Source organism: Lissotriton vulgaris, chromosome 7 (assembly GCF_964263255.1).
Source record: "Lissotriton vulgaris chromosome 7, aLisVul1.2, whole genome shotgun sequence".
NCBI classification, from domain to species: domain Eukaryota; kingdom Metazoa; phylum Chordata; class Amphibia; order Caudata; family Salamandridae; genus Lissotriton; species Lissotriton vulgaris.
The window spans coordinates 477,266,015-477,281,467 of record NC_141695.1 but is presented as its reverse complement, the minus strand read 5'-3'; the positions used below and the strand labels follow the sequence as shown (position 1 = coordinate 477,281,467).

The window sequence follows — 15,453 nt, the reverse complement described above, 5'->3', positions numbered from 1 at the left end:
TTCATTCTAGTACCACAACAATCTGCAATTACTTCCCAATACCTTTTAAAATTATTTTAAGAGGCTGCCTCCTTTAGCTGCATCCAAACACCATCCTCCTTTATTTGTCTGAACTTGCATTTCTTACTCTGTCTTTTCCTCTTTAATAGGTTTATTAGGTTACTTCTATCACTTGAGAAATTCAAAAACTGGGCCCTCACTAATTTATTTATTTCCCTATTTAAGGTGAGTAGTGGATTAAAATATGGTCTCTGTTTGACAGGAGCATGAATTGATTTACAAGATTTAGCCAGGAGACCTATATTAACAGAGAAGGAGGCAAGTAGATCAGTTTGTAAGAGATCGCCCTCAACCATTATTGAGCGCAGCTGCTCACTTATTGGTAATAAATGTATTTTTAATTTAACGGTGGCTTGAGTGTTCCAATGGAATCTGCCATTTGTTACATTAAACTCTACTGTGTCACCTTTAAAAGTGCCTACCCTGGCACAGGTAAAATCAAATTTAAAATGGATCAACATATGATCACTAAGTACGTTTCCAGGAACTTCCATCCACATCCATCCACATTTATCCGACGTCTCAACTACTTTGGGGCGATTACAAGGTCCATCTGAGTTCAAAATGAAGGAGCTGGAACCCAAATGTTTAAGTTCAGTCTGTCCATTTTCTGTATTTGTAACAGTTAAAGCTAGCTTTGGTGACGTAGTGTGGATAGCGTTAGGTTCAAAGCGTAATTGTTCATACCTTTTTTTTTATCCTTCTGACTTTTTCCCTTTTTCCCTTCAGCTTTTTCTTGCAGACGTGTGACACAATCCTCGAGATCTCCTTATATATTGGTAGAATGACCTCTTGTTTAGTGAGCCTAAGGTTTCTGAGCATGAGGTAACTTGTGTCTCGGTAGTTATCCAATGTTACAGTTCCTTCCTACTGGGACCAGCTCTTGAGACACCCCAGGCTGGGCATTTGGAGCAGGACAGACCTTTGACAGGATTGTCACACTCTTTTTTGGCCCCGGATGAGGACATCCACTGCTGCCTTTTGCAGAACTTTTCTCACCTACCAGGCTAGTGGGAATACTGGAAAAAGCTAAAAGCTCCCTTCATTTCCATGCATGTTCTTGGCACACATTTTGAGAGAGTGGGAATTGATATTATAGCAGCCTTGAATCCACAGACAGTCTTAGGTACAGGATTTGCCACACGGTACCCAGAGGCCATCCTATTGAGGTTCATTACTGCACCCGTAGTGGCTAGGGTTCTAATGGAGATACTCACCAAAGAAGTGGTGTGACAGGGGCATCAACTTCATGTCCGTGTACATGACGTTTATGTGCAAGGAGTTTGGAGTTACCTATAAGTTCTGCACATGCCTACCATCCACAAAGAAATGGGCTTGTTGAAAAATTCAACAATACCCTTAAGGGCATGATTATGGACCTTCTTGAGACCTTGAGGCAGACGTGGGATGTCCTCCTGCCATCCCTGCTCTTTGCTTATTGAGTGGTGCCACAGAAGGGAGTGGGCTTTAGCCTATTTGAACTTTTGTATGGCCACCCTTATAAGAGAACCTCTCAGTCCGTCCAAGGTGGGGTGGGAGCAAGCTCCCAACACTCCCTGTCCCCCCCCCCCCCAGGATGTGATTAGCCTCATGCTAACCCTCCAGAACTAGATGGACAAATGCTAGAAGAAAGCTTTTAAGAACTTGGAGGCTAGCCAGGGGGTTATAAAATAGTGGTATGACCAGATGAACACCCCTGCGAATTTTCATCTTGAGTAGAAACTGTGATTGATGGAGCCAGTAGAGCCCAGGGCTCTCCAGGATTGCTTGACTGGGCCATATGAGGTGGCGGAGAAGAAGGGGGAGTCCATCTACCTGATGGATCTCAAGACCCCCTAATAGCACTTCATCTCAACAGCCTCAAACACCATTATAAGAGATCTGAGGTCCTCATTTTTCTGGTGACGTATAATGAGGAGGATTAGGAGAGTGAACCTCTCCCTAAAGAGAAAGATGGGTCAGTGGAAAGTATCAACCTCTACCCTCACCGAACCTCAGAGCAGCAAAAGGACTGTTGCCAGTCATGGCAACAGTTTTCCTCGCTGTTTTTCCTCACTCCTTCGCCAATGGAATAGGTACTGGGGACAGCCTGCCTGTCAAAAACAAAATGTACACGCTGTCTGACAAAGTGAAGACCAGCATCAAAGCAGAAGTCACAAAAATACTGGAACTGGGGGCCAATGGGCCCTCCTGTGGCTCCTGGTCCAGCCCAACGGTGCTAGTACCAAAGGTGGCCCCATGGGACATCGTCCCGGAACTCAGATTTTGTGTTAACTACCGAGGACTCAACTCAGACATCAAGACAGATGCGCTGACCATCCCCTGAGATCATTGATAGACAATGGGCTGTCAAGTTTCTGAGCACTTTTGATTTGACTTCAGGGTACAGGCAGATTGACCTGACAGAGGTGGCTGAAGAGAGGTCAGCCTTCTACACTCCAGAGGAGCACTTTCAGTTAAAGGTGATGTCCTTTGGATGCCCTTTAGACTCACCTTCTAGAAGCTAGTGAACTAGATCTTGGCTGGGATACAGTTCCTTAGTGCTGCTTGTTTAGATAACATAGCTGTCTTCAGCAGCACTTTGCAGGACCACTTATTTTACCCGCAGGAAGGGCTTCAGGCACTGCAATAAGTAGGCCTGTCTATTAAAGCCTGTAAGGGCCAGACAGGGAAGAGTCTGTGGTGTAATTTGGCCACTTAGTGGGAGGGGGTACAGTGCAGCCCCTCCAGGCCAAAATAGAGACTATTATGGTCTGGAAGCGCCCAAAAATTCAAGCACCGGTGAGGGCTTTCCTGGGCCTCACTGGGTACTACAGGACGTTTGCCAAAGTATATGGAACCATTGTTGCTTTCTTGACTGAGCTGACTTTCAGGAAGCAGCCCAGGGATGTAATCTGGACAGAGGCCTGTCAGAAAGCCTTTGATTCTCTAAAACAGGCCATGTGCTGTTGCAGGAATTTTGCACCTACACAGAACTATGCGCAGGAAAACAGGAACTCAGTGGAAAGGGGTCTACCAACCTATCACCTTATCACCTTTGTACCCAAAATCACAAAACGGACGAGCTATAGTGTCTCATTTGTTCTCCTCCAAAAATCACAAAGCTACAAATGATTAGACAACCCAGAACACTCCTGACTCTCTCAGACATCGCGGTAACAAGACATATCCTTTCGCTCGCTCACGCATACTTGTCCACAAAAGGAATTAGCAGAATCACTGTAATAGTTCAAAATGTTTATTTTAACTACTGTGTGCTATATACAGTATACAAGCCACTACCAGAAGCAGAATGCATAAACTCAAAACAATTAGCATTGTTACAATTCCATAGAGTACGAAGGAGGAAGTCATTATATAAAGACAGTGGAAAAAAGATTATAAGGCCTAACCACCCTCGTCTTGACTGGAAGAAGTGTATTTATATAAAAGAAGATCACTGGGCTTTGACAGCAGACCCCATACCTTAGAGCTGGATGTAAGGTTTACATCATAGGAACAGTATAGCTCTTCTCCATGGAAAGGCTTTCTCCAAGTGTGTGTTAAAACAACATGCGTCCCCGTAATAGCATAGCCTTTGTGCTCAAGTTCCCTGACTTTTCTGAAGTGTTTATTGTCCAAATGGAAGCCTCGGAGCACTTATTGAGGCAGTCCTATCACAGCTAAATAAGGAATGCCTGGATCAAAATGCAACATTTATATCTAGGAGGTTACTTCCCAAGGAACATAGGTGGAGTGCTATTGAGAGAGAAGCATTTGCTGTGGTCTAGACATGAGGAAGCTGTACTTATTCTGGATTCACTTCCGGGTTTAGACAGACCACATGTTGCTCAGGTGGCTAATGCAAAGGAGGGGTGAAAATCCCCAAATTGTAGAGGTGGTCAATTTCCCTACAGGGACTCGACTTTAAAGTGGAAAACCACCCTGGATCTGACCATGCCAATGCTTATGTTCTCTCCAGGTTGTTCTGCTTCAAGAGAACTCCCAAGGGGTTGGGTAGTTCTGCCCACTTTCAGGTGAGGGGGACCTGTCGGTTTTCTACGAAACGTTTTATCACTCCTCGTCCATTTTTCTTACACTATTTTTATTGGCCTGTGTACTTTATCACTGCTAACCAGTGCTAATGTGTTTGTGCTCTCTCCCTAAAACATGTCAGATTTGCTTATATCCAACTGGCCAATTTAATTTACTTGTAAGTCCCCACTAAAATGGTACTATGTGTACCCAGGGTCTACAAATTGAATGCTTCTCGAGGGCCTGAAGCACTGATTGTGCCACCCACTTGAGTAGCCCTTTAAACATGTCTCAGGTGTGCCACTGTAGCAGGTGTGTATATAGTTTTAAACTCTCATGCCGACCTGGCAAAGTAAACCTTTTGCCAGGCCCAAACCGTCCTTTTTAATAAATACAAGACACCCCTAAGATAGACTCTGAACAGCCCTAAAGGCAGGGTGCAGTGTATTTAAAAAAAATGGACATGTACTTTTAAGTTTTACATGACCTTGTAGTGAAAAACTCTTACATTTGTTTTTCCCTACTACAATTGGATTTGCCTTATTACATTTTATGAATGTAATTTCAGAATGGGAAGAGATATCCAGTTCATGATGGTACCTTTGGAATTAGGGTGGAAAGCTGTATTCCATGGTGCAGTCAGATTTTTATCACAATTTAAAAAAAAACACTATTAGAAAGGTTGGCATTTTTCTGCTCTTAGCCCTTTTGGGCCTATAGACTATCCTAGGTCACATCACTGGGTCTAACTAATAGTTAGACTTTGTGAATTTCTCTCAGACAGTCACACAATAGATGCATTAGGTGTGCCTTGGTGGGCCATCTCCTGGCAGGATGGGGGGCGCAGCTGTGCAGGGCCCTATATACACATGAATACCCTGTGGTCTGCCTTCACATAAAGGGCCAAACGACCCTGCATTGTCCCTGCAGCCACATTGGAGCCAGGACAGTGGAGGCAGGAAATTCCTTGCACTTCAAAGCCACTGTTTAGAAGTTTCTCCCACCTTTCAGAACTAAGGCACCGGTGTATAAAAGAAGCATCACAGACACCAACTCTTCAGTACACTTTATGACGTGTGGATACTCTGCCAGAAAAAAAGGACTGCTGTGCTGTTACAAGCCCTGCCACTCTGCTGGACTGCTGCTCTAAAGGAACTGCAGCCCTGCTGCACTGATATTCAGCCTGCTGTCTTCTTGCCTGGGGAAGATGAACCAGACATCCAACTTGATCTTGAATCCAGCACCCCAGAGTTGCTCAAAGGGCTAGCCTGCTGGCTTACTGATCTGAGCCTCAGAGACATAAAAGGCTCCCCAACAGCTTCTGGACCTGTCTTAAGTGCAGCTGTTCGGATAAAATACAGCAGGCACGGAAATACGGTGCCAGATAGTGCATGGTCCAAACTGGCCCTTGACATAATTGGTCCACTCAACCTCAAGAGCTTGAAGGTAAGGTTCATACTGGTCATGGTGGATTACTACACTTGGTGGGTGGTTTATAATTGTGTGCACCAGATTGACACGAAGGTACTGATAAGCTTCCTGAGGCGTGTATTCTTTGAGGAAGGGATCCCAGACACCCTGGTAACTGACAACGGGGTGCAGTTTACTTCAGAAAACATGAGGGAATTCCTAGCGGAAATGGGCATCACCCATCACAAAACAGCCCTATATTGTCCTCTTGCCAACGGGTTGGTGGAACGCATGAACCGCCTAGTAAAAGAATGCATACAGCGTGCAGAGATCTTAGGTATCTCGGTGGAAGCCAACTTGCAGGACACACTTTGGGCCTATCGTACCACTCCTAACTTAGTCACAGGAGTATCCCCCTTTAGTTTCTTGAAGAGAAGGGTTCCCAAACCAGACTCTCACCTCCTCTAAAAAGGCCGAACACCTGTACTGTGAACCAGGAAGAGATCAGCAAATGAGTGGCTGATCACCAAGCCAAGTATAAGGTCAGGTATGATATAATGGAACATGTCAAATCTCGCACTGTGAGAGAAGGTGATTGTGTCAGAGTGGACCTTCCCAAGCCACGAAGAAGGGAGGCAACAAGGTTCGCAGAACCCATTAAGGTAATTAAAGTGGGTAGAAATGTTGTTCAGTTTGCAAATGGTCAAACTTGGAGAATGGACAGGATTGTTTCTCAAAAGGAGGTGGTGTCCCTCAACTTGAGGCTCCAAGGGGTGTGACTACAAACGTTGCTCTTAGGAGATCCTCAAGCCCTACGGCTGCGCCTAGGAGGATAAAAGATTATTGTTTCACATGAATACCTCTAACGTTTTGTATTGCATTATATTGTGTTCTTTATTCCATTGGTTACCTACTGGGTCGAATGACCCTATTGTATGCATCTCTTGTTCTAGCTTGTAGGTAGCACTGCCACTGCCCTGTACCCCCTCCGCATCCCTTTCCCTTCCTTTCCTCTTCCTTCTCTATGTAAGGAGGTGTGTTATAATCCACACTTGATATGCCACGCCATCCCTCTGCCCTCAACCCCAATGGTATGTGCCTGGCAAGAATGTGCGAACATTCCACAGCTGACTCCAGCTGACTGGTACCTGTGATGGTGTGGAGACCTAATAAAGAAGACTCCTGGCAAATTACATGTACGTCTCCTCTTTGCAACACTTTTCTATACATTATCTGCTCTCCATCTGATGATCAGCTTAAACTCATAAAATTCATCATCAAAATGACACCACGAGAGAATGGCAGGGCACTAACCTCAATTGGTGGGACTGCAAGCAACATGCCGTTTTGGCTTTTATATAAGATTAAGCAGGCAAGATAACTGTCTTACCAAGGAATAAGAGCACCTTTGGGCACACTGCATGCAAACAGATCTTGCATATACATATGACTTGTAACAAATTGTCAATACATGCTACTAGATAGTATATGAATTTTAATATTGACTCAATTAGAATTTACATTCAGATAATATTTTTCTATTTTCTATTTTGGGGGGTTTTGTAAAGCGCATGGTGACGCAACAACAGCGTGTCCCCGCGCTGAGGAGCTACTTTATTATTGGACCATACAAAACGGCACACCTACTAAGCGAATAGAGCAGTTTTGAGCTTAGCTCTAAAAATTGACTCAGATGGCTCTAGTCGTAACGCCATGGGCAGCTTGTTCCATCTGGCGGCTGCAAGGCATCTGAAAGATCTACCCCCCATCCGAGCTCTGGATACCTTAGGGACAACCAGGAGTCCAGAGCCAGAAGATCTTAGAGTGCGGGGAGGCTCATAAGGTGTTAAGAGTCCTTGTAGAGGAAGAGGGGATTTCCCATGAATGATCCGATGGCACGTGCAAAGTGCTTTAAATTCTACCCTGCTTCTGACCGGGAGCCAGTGCAAGGACCGGAGAGCCGCTGCAGAAGCAGCTCTTCTGGGTAATCTAAGCACCAATCGTGCAGCAGCGTTCTGTAGGACCTGTAAGCGGCTGAGATTCTTCTCCAGGGTTCCTAAATAGAGAAGGTTGCCATAGTCCGTCCTCGATGTGACTAGTGCATGTACCAAGGTCTGTCGGGCTCTCACAGGCAAGAACTTCAGCGTCTTCCTGAGGCTTTTGAGGGTCCCAAAGCATTGTCCTACCACCTGATTGATCTGAGGGCCAAAGGTGAGGGCGGCATCAAACCAAATGCCCAGATTCCTCGCTTTTTGGCAAGGAATGGGTGTTGGGCCCAGGGAAGATGGCCACCATGCCGACGTCCACGCAGACTGGCAGCCCCCCACGACCAGCACCTCGGTCTTGCCCCCATTAAGCTTGAGGCAATTGGCGGACATCCAGGCAGCCAGGTCTTGCATGCATGCTCTGAAGATGTCCGCCGAAAGACCGGGTGCGCGCGATAGGGAGATGACCAACTGCGTGTCGTCGGCATACGACACCAAGCTGAGGCCGTGACTCTCTACTAAGGTGGCAATCGAAGCGACATAAAGATTAAAGAGTGTTGGACTCAGGGACGAGCCCTGCGGCACCCCCTGGTCCAAAGGAATTCGCTCCGAGTAGTGTTCACCCTGCCTCACTTGGAAACCCCGGCCGGTGAGAAATGAATAAATCCATTTCAACGCTGCCCCTTTCACCCCGACCTTGTCCAGACACTGTAGCAAGATGGAATGTGCCACAGTGTCGAACGCGGCGCTAAGGTCTAATAAAATTAGCGCCATTGTTTGTCCCTCGTCAGCACCCTGCCTGAGGGCTTCGGTAGCCCTCAGAAGGGCGGACTCCGTCGAATGACGGGGCCGAAACCCAAATTGGGTAGGATGAAGATGGTTGCCTTCCTCCACATATGTCATTAGCTGTTTATTTGCCACCTTCTCCGCTACCTTGGAGAGATAAGGCAGCAAGGAGATGGGGCGCAAATTGTCCAAATTCTCGAAGCTAATGTTGGGCTTCTTGCGGAGGGGAAGCACCACAGCCTGTTTCCAATCCTCAGGTATTGAACTGGATCGGAAGGAGACATCTAGCACATGCCTAATGTAGGGTTCCAAGGTTTCCAAACTGTCACTATATCTTTTAGGGGGTGCGGGATCTCGAGGAGAGCCAGATTTAACAGACCTACAGATTTTAATTAGCTCTTCCGGTGAAGGGGTGATAAAGTTAAGTAACCGATTACGATCATCTTCCTCTGCTGCTAGGTCTATTGGCTCTTCCGCTGCATGAGGTATTTCGGGGAAAGCAGCATAGATTTTAGACACTTTATCTCCGAAATAAGTAGCGATGCGGTTGCATGCTGCTACTGAGAGATCTTTATCTAGACTCGCAGTTTTAGGGGTGGCTAGAGACTTATATATACTAAACAGTTCCTTGGCGGAATTCTCTGCCCTCTGGATTCTGTCTGGATAGTATGTAGCTTTTTCAATACGGATTCTATTATGATAGATGCGTCTCTTGATATGATAGACCTCTTTCATCGAGTCATCATATGCCACTCTCCATTGTCTCTCTGCCCGCTTACAGTCCCTTTTGGCGAGACGCAGTGCCTCCCCAAACCAGGGAGCAGTTGTCTGTCTGTGGGCACCTTTTTTTGGCCGACCCAATGGGGCTGTACAGTCCAGAGCGGCTGTGATGCGGTCATTAAGCAATTTGTTTGCTGTTGTCACATCCTGGCCTCCTGGGGGCCCTTCCGCCATGAGAGCCCTATTAAACTCTGGCAAGGAGAATGTTGCCCACCTTCGACGAGGGTAATTGAGAGGGGCGGAGGCATGAGCTTTGTATTTAAGCAGGTGAATGACAAACGGGACAAGGAAGTGATCTGTCCAGGGCAGGGGCTCTGGGGGTGCAGCCCGGACATCCTCCCAGTTAGCAAATATGGGATCTAACAGATGCCCACGGTTGTGTGTGGGAAGCTGACCCTTGAGTTCTAGATGTAGGGTATTCAATTCCTCACAGAGCTCCATCGCTCCTTTGTCTAGTGGATCTTCTAGATGTGTATTTAAGTCACCTAACAGCAAAAACTTATCGCTTCTTAGCGCTGTTTCAGTGATACACTCTAGCAGATTGCCTTTGAATCTAGACAAAGGCGATCGCAATTCCACCTCCTCTACCTTTCGGTCTGTCCAGGCGGACCATCTGATAGTTCTCTGGCAAGGCCTGTACAATATCAGGGTCACAGCCGGGATCAAGCCATGTTTCTGTCATGAACAGTAGGTCAAGATTTTTATCAGTGAGGAGTTCATGGACATCATATTTATGACAGCTCAACGATCTCACGTTAATGAGACCGCAGGACAAGGAAGAATTACTAGTCTTGCTATCTGCTTTCCCTGTGTGGAAACGAAATTGGCAGTGACGGCACCCTTCATTCAACCCTGCTCTCATACTGTGGAGTCCTGGAGTGCACACATTGAGCGAGTAACTTACAAGTTAATTTCTGCTCCAAGAGATTCTGCTGGTCGGGGCAGGGGTTCGGGCCCTGGGCCATGTCTGGTCGCGGACGGGCGCAGACGGGCTTGGCTTAGGCGCGGCTTCGGCGCGCATCCGGCGCGCCCGCTGCGCCGTCTGGCCGGGATACACATTTTATAGAGTGTTAGGAGGGTGGGAGGGCGGCGCGACTAGAGCGCACCCCCAGCCCTACCTAAGATGGCGCCCGCCGGCGCTAGCAACTATTCAAATAAAACGACTGGGCGAGGCAGGGAGGGTACAGTACAGCGTGTAAACAGGTGTCAGTGTGCCTAACGAATTCCCCAATTAAAACATACTATTTAGAGCCCCCAGGTACAGAAGATAAAAAACGCTATATTTCCAAGTTTAAAAATGCAGTTTTAGTTCGTAAATGTGCCAGCAAGAGAGTCCAGCTAAAAGTGCTCGCAGCCCTAGTGTCTCTCGCTAGGGAGAGCTCAGAAAAGGGCATATATTTAAGTGACAAGATTATTTTTATTAATATTACCTGTCGCCAGTATTTACGATGACCAATTGCTCATTATATGATGTATGCAGCTCAGTATGCTGTTAATTGTATCACATTATCATTATAGATTTGTTAGTTTACAATGCAGTGTATGTCTTTTAATACCCTCGGGTGCAAATTGTATAATTTTGGCAAAAACCCGAAATGATACATATAGCTCTATATTCAATGTATCGAGCTTTGTGTACAAAGTATGAATGTTAGTTCAAAACATGATCTTTGAGATAACGTATGTTCTTTTGAAGTAGTAAACTATTTAGATCGAATGGTTTATCTGTCATGATAATAGGGGCAATTGTTCGATACAATGCAGAAAGCTTAGCATCTGCTGAAAATGTAGTTAGAATGCCTGGGACCGCCCGGCCTTCTCAGACTGTTTGGAGGGCCTTCAATGTATCATTTCACATCGTGGCCGAGTTGGTATGGTGGGAACCTAGAATCCTCTTGTGGTCTGTGCCCCACAGCGGTACCCCAAAATCTTTCCAGTCATGTTTCTGTTAACGGATGGCATATCATTTTGGTAATCCTCATTGAAAATCTTTGAACAGAAAGATTTGGGTTCAGTTCACCCTCATGGTTCAATATACATTTGTAGCTAAAGCTTCATTCTCTGATATAGTTCTATTGCACAAGTCATTGCTTATAAAATATATTTGTTCTGATCTCTCATGTTTTTGTTCTCCATATGCAGGAAGATGTGCCTGTTATTGCTTGCATGGGGTCTGGTGGAGGCCTGACTGCCACAATATCTTTCATGACAATGCTAGAGGAGATGAAACATCAGGATCTCTTAGATGCCTGTATGTACACGTATGGATGCTCGGGATCATCCTGGTAGGTGAATTTAAATATCATTCTTTGTGATCATTCACAAGCAAACTCCTCATACTGAGTGATATCAATGACATTAGAGGTTTGTTCGGTATTTCTCCTCAAGAATTGTGATGTACTTCAGTGCCCACTAAAAACACTTTGTCTTAAGAAGTGGCAAAAAAACATCTCCTATGTAGTAACAGCTAATCACCAACATGTCTTAACACACAAGGGAGAGGAGGTCACACAACCGCATGTCCTCCTGACACACCAAGCTATCACGAACAGGTGAAACAGTAAGAGGCAGAATATGAGTCACATATTTCTGCCTTGGAACAAGTGCATGGGGAGTGGAAGATCCTTCTTATGAAAGAGGAAGGCTCACCCAAGTGATTGTGTCATGCTTCATCATCAACAACCTCGCTCCACTCCGGTAGAAGTTTGCCACCAGGGCAGACTCGACCTACTATGGGCTCAGGTCAGGAAGGAGTTCTTAGATATAAAGCTACTGGATAAAGGGAGGATCCAGATAAGTGAGTTAGGAATATCTTGCAGTTCTCCGGTGAGGCATCTTTATTAAATGAGGAATGCAGGTATGATTAAAAAATTAATGGAAGATGGTTATTGAGATCAATGACTCACACCATCTCCAAATATATGACAACATGTTTCAGCCCTAGTAAATATCCCTAACAGGTCTGCGGCATTCCTCAGGGTCAAGGATTTCTAAATTTCTCCTAGCTGCCACTTTATAAAATTTTGTAACATTATAAATAAGAGGTAGAAGTTAAACTAGTAACCCTATACGTTAGGGGATACCAACTTTCAGGTCAAAGAGGGGGACAATGTCTTTTGTAGTCACACATACTCCATGAGGTACATTGGGCCTTTGAACCTGAACATGCCCAGTGGCAAAGAGCGGGCACGTTCAGGTTGAAAGGCATGATGCACCTATTTGAGTAAGTGTGACTACAAAGGACATTGTCCCCTTCTCTTTGACCAGGAAGCTGTATCCCCCTAAAGTCTAGGGCGGTTTACACAACCATCAATCTTTCACTAGTATTGATATATTGGACAAGGTTTCTGGGGTACTGGGTTAGGACCAAATACCTTCTTGTAGCTTGAATCAGCAGACTCATAGCGTTAATACAGACTACAAAGTTTGGCCTGTGCACTGCTTGACAAGGTTTTATTCAAAGGAGTTTAAGGAATGTGATTGTATTGGACTACTGTATTGTCGCAAAAAGAATTTCCTAGAAAGTTGTGCATGTTGCAGTGAATGACAGCATCAGAATCAATCAACACAATCTGTGCTCTCAAATGCTCTCAGGTCCCATGACAAAACAGATCTAATGGTGGTCCCTACCTCTTGAAGCACCTAATCTCCAATCACCCTTTTAGATTTCTAGTTTGTCCCTAAAATAAAGAGAGGGAATCGTGTGCACACTGAGTAGCACCCACCGTCCCGGTGCCTATTCCCTAAGGAATTCAAACTTGGTTTCAACAACAGCTAAGGTGCACCACAAGCAATAATGTACAAATGAATATTACAATAAGTTGCAAACGATGATTTTCATTTTATGGATTTTCAATCCTTATTCATCAAAAATGGAGCACCACACAGAAGACGCGTTTTGTCCCAAGCAGGGGACTTCTTCAGGGCTTGTTATAATTAAAGCTGACCTCCCGATGGATGTGACCGGTGTTCTATAAGGCCTCAATTGTCTAGTAGTATCTTAAAGTATATATATATGTATAGCCTGAACTCTTATTCAGGGCGTTTTCTTGACTTGAGAGGCGGTCACAGGCTAACTTATATCACCAGTCACAAGGTGGAGATCAACATATGGTGGTCTCTTTAAAACTTAGTATAGGTCATTGGTCATACTTGCTGCTTTGAGAATATTATAGAAACGTGGTATTTCTCCAGATACAAGATGATTCTGTATTTTATTTTTTTAGAACCAGTCTTAGTAGAGCTGCTCTGTGGATAACAAGAGCAGCTCTACTAAGACTGGTTCTATTCTTGAGAAATACCCTGTTCCCATGATGCACTGGGCCAGGGACAGACTGATTTGCATATAGCCAGGTTCTGAGCTGGGATGGTGCAGTGAGATAAATAACGGTGATGGATCAAGCCCTGATCTTTGGACTGGGTAAGAGTGGTCTGCTTAATTCAGACACTCTGTTCATCACCACCCCCTTTTCTGAATCGTTTTTGGCCACTATAGGTGTGGCAGGGTATACTCACACATGAGTCCCTTTCTCACTGCACCATCAGGATTCAAGCAATCCGGGCCAAAGACGGCTGAAATGCCAGAAACCGATCCCCGGTAGCTTGTCTCCTTTCTGGTGAAGAATTGGCTTGGTAGTTTAGTCTTGAAGGACTGGGTTTTTCTAAGACCCAGCGGTGCCAGGGATAACACCTAAAACCTTCGTGGGTAACCTGTTCCGGCGTACAAATGACAGAGACACGGGACACTTCCTTCGGCGTCAAAGATTCGAGGTTTATTACTGCAGGGAACACAGAAGTCACAGGAAGTACAACACGTGTAGTTTCGAGGAGTCTGATTCGAATTGTATCTGTGGATCGCTCCTTTTATACAGTTTTCTCTCATAGGGTAACATGGTGTACAAAAGATTACAACTTGGTTCCCATCGTAAAGATCATGAGGGGTCGCTTTCATGTGTTCAGAGCCCGGAACATAATCACAGTAACATTTGGCAGTTCCCAATTGTAAAAGTACATCTTCCCACCATTAGTACATTCCATTCGGCAGTAAACGAATCGAGGAAAGGACAGAAACAGGTGCAGAGGAAGACGAAGACAGTGAACAGAACGAAAGGGTGTAAAAGGGGTGGTACCAGGAAACACGAGTTTGCAGGCATCAAAGGGGTGCGCCTAATGGCATGCACAACTAAGACAATAGAGCGGCACGGCAAGATGAGCCTCGAGCGGGGCCATCTGCCTTATAGTGTCATCCTCCTCATCATAAAGACACCTTCAAAGGAAACGTGTCTTCCGCAAAAGCTTGGGAATCCCAGGGTCGCGAAGCGGACAGCGTCCGTTCGCTGGCTACTTGAGGGCAAGAAACAAAATGGATGCCGTATCTAAGATGGAACTCGTGGGTTCAGATGAAGAAACCCACGAAACAAACGAACGGTTTAGGCTAGCACAGCGAAAACGCGTACATCCACCAAACTCGTCATTTGCGGTTCATAGATACCAGACTCGACCATATTCGTACGAGTCGAAAACACCACTGACAATTGTCACGCAACCTCAGACGCTCCTTTTGCCCTCATGTAGGCAAGCACTAGTCGGAATCATAATCGATCTCGATATTCATCAGACCATCTAGATGCTGTTGCACCATAGCTCTATCCATCAGAGTTCCTTTGGTAACAGGCGGCTGCCTTATACACGTTGTATCACAGAGGCCACATAAGGCAGGACCACACTGCACACAAAGACAACACGTGAACAGGAATGCTACAACAACCCCAATGATCATCAGAATCTTCCAACCCCAAGTCGACATTAGGCCCCAAAACCACCCGAGAAGCGTCCAATCCCCTACGTCCACGTGTATGGACTCAGAGATTTTATGCAACTTCGAGAAGGCTTGATAGACAGTCGGAGCGTTGTCTGGAATGAATATACAACAACTCGAATGGATCACCTTACATACTCCACCTCGATCTGCTATGACAACATCTAAAACCATACGGTTTTGTAACGTCATAAGCCTATCCACCTGAAGCTCTGCTGTAATGTTGCCAAGGGCACTGGCAGTGATATTAGCAGTCGATTCCACCACTCGAGTCAACTGTCTCAGGTTCCTACTATTGACCATAGGCCCCCAAAATGGAAAGAAACCTTTGAAAAAGTCTCCTGCCTCTTGACCGGCAGTGTCCTCCTTGCTAATCACGCCCCTCACAACTCTAGTCTTGTGGTAATCAGAGGCAACCGTAAAAGTCGGTGGCAACAAGTTTACAATATAACAGGTGCCCGCACAGTCAAGGGGCAACCATGTATATGCACGGTCGTAACAGACAAAGTACGTACCCTTGGCAGTCAGGAGAACAGGGGAAGAGAGCATTGGTAAGACATACGTCTCAGAGCAAGCACTCTCCCCGAGGTGAGCTCTCGG

At 45.7% G+C, this 15,453-nt stretch overlaps 1 protein-coding gene across 1 annotated transcript in view; it reads left to right on the top strand.

Moving 5' to 3' along the window:
* LOC147701910 (cytosolic phospholipase A2 gamma-like) overlaps positions 1-15,453 on the top strand; it is a 749,579-nt gene that overhangs the window by 251,911 nt on the left and 482,215 nt on the right. The window contains exon 5 of the mRNA XM_086928722.1: positions 11,178-11,320. Within this exon, the coding sequence (XP_086784848.1) occupies positions 11,178-11,320 (143 nt within the window). The remainder of the gene's footprint in view (positions 1-11,177; positions 11,321-15,453) is intronic.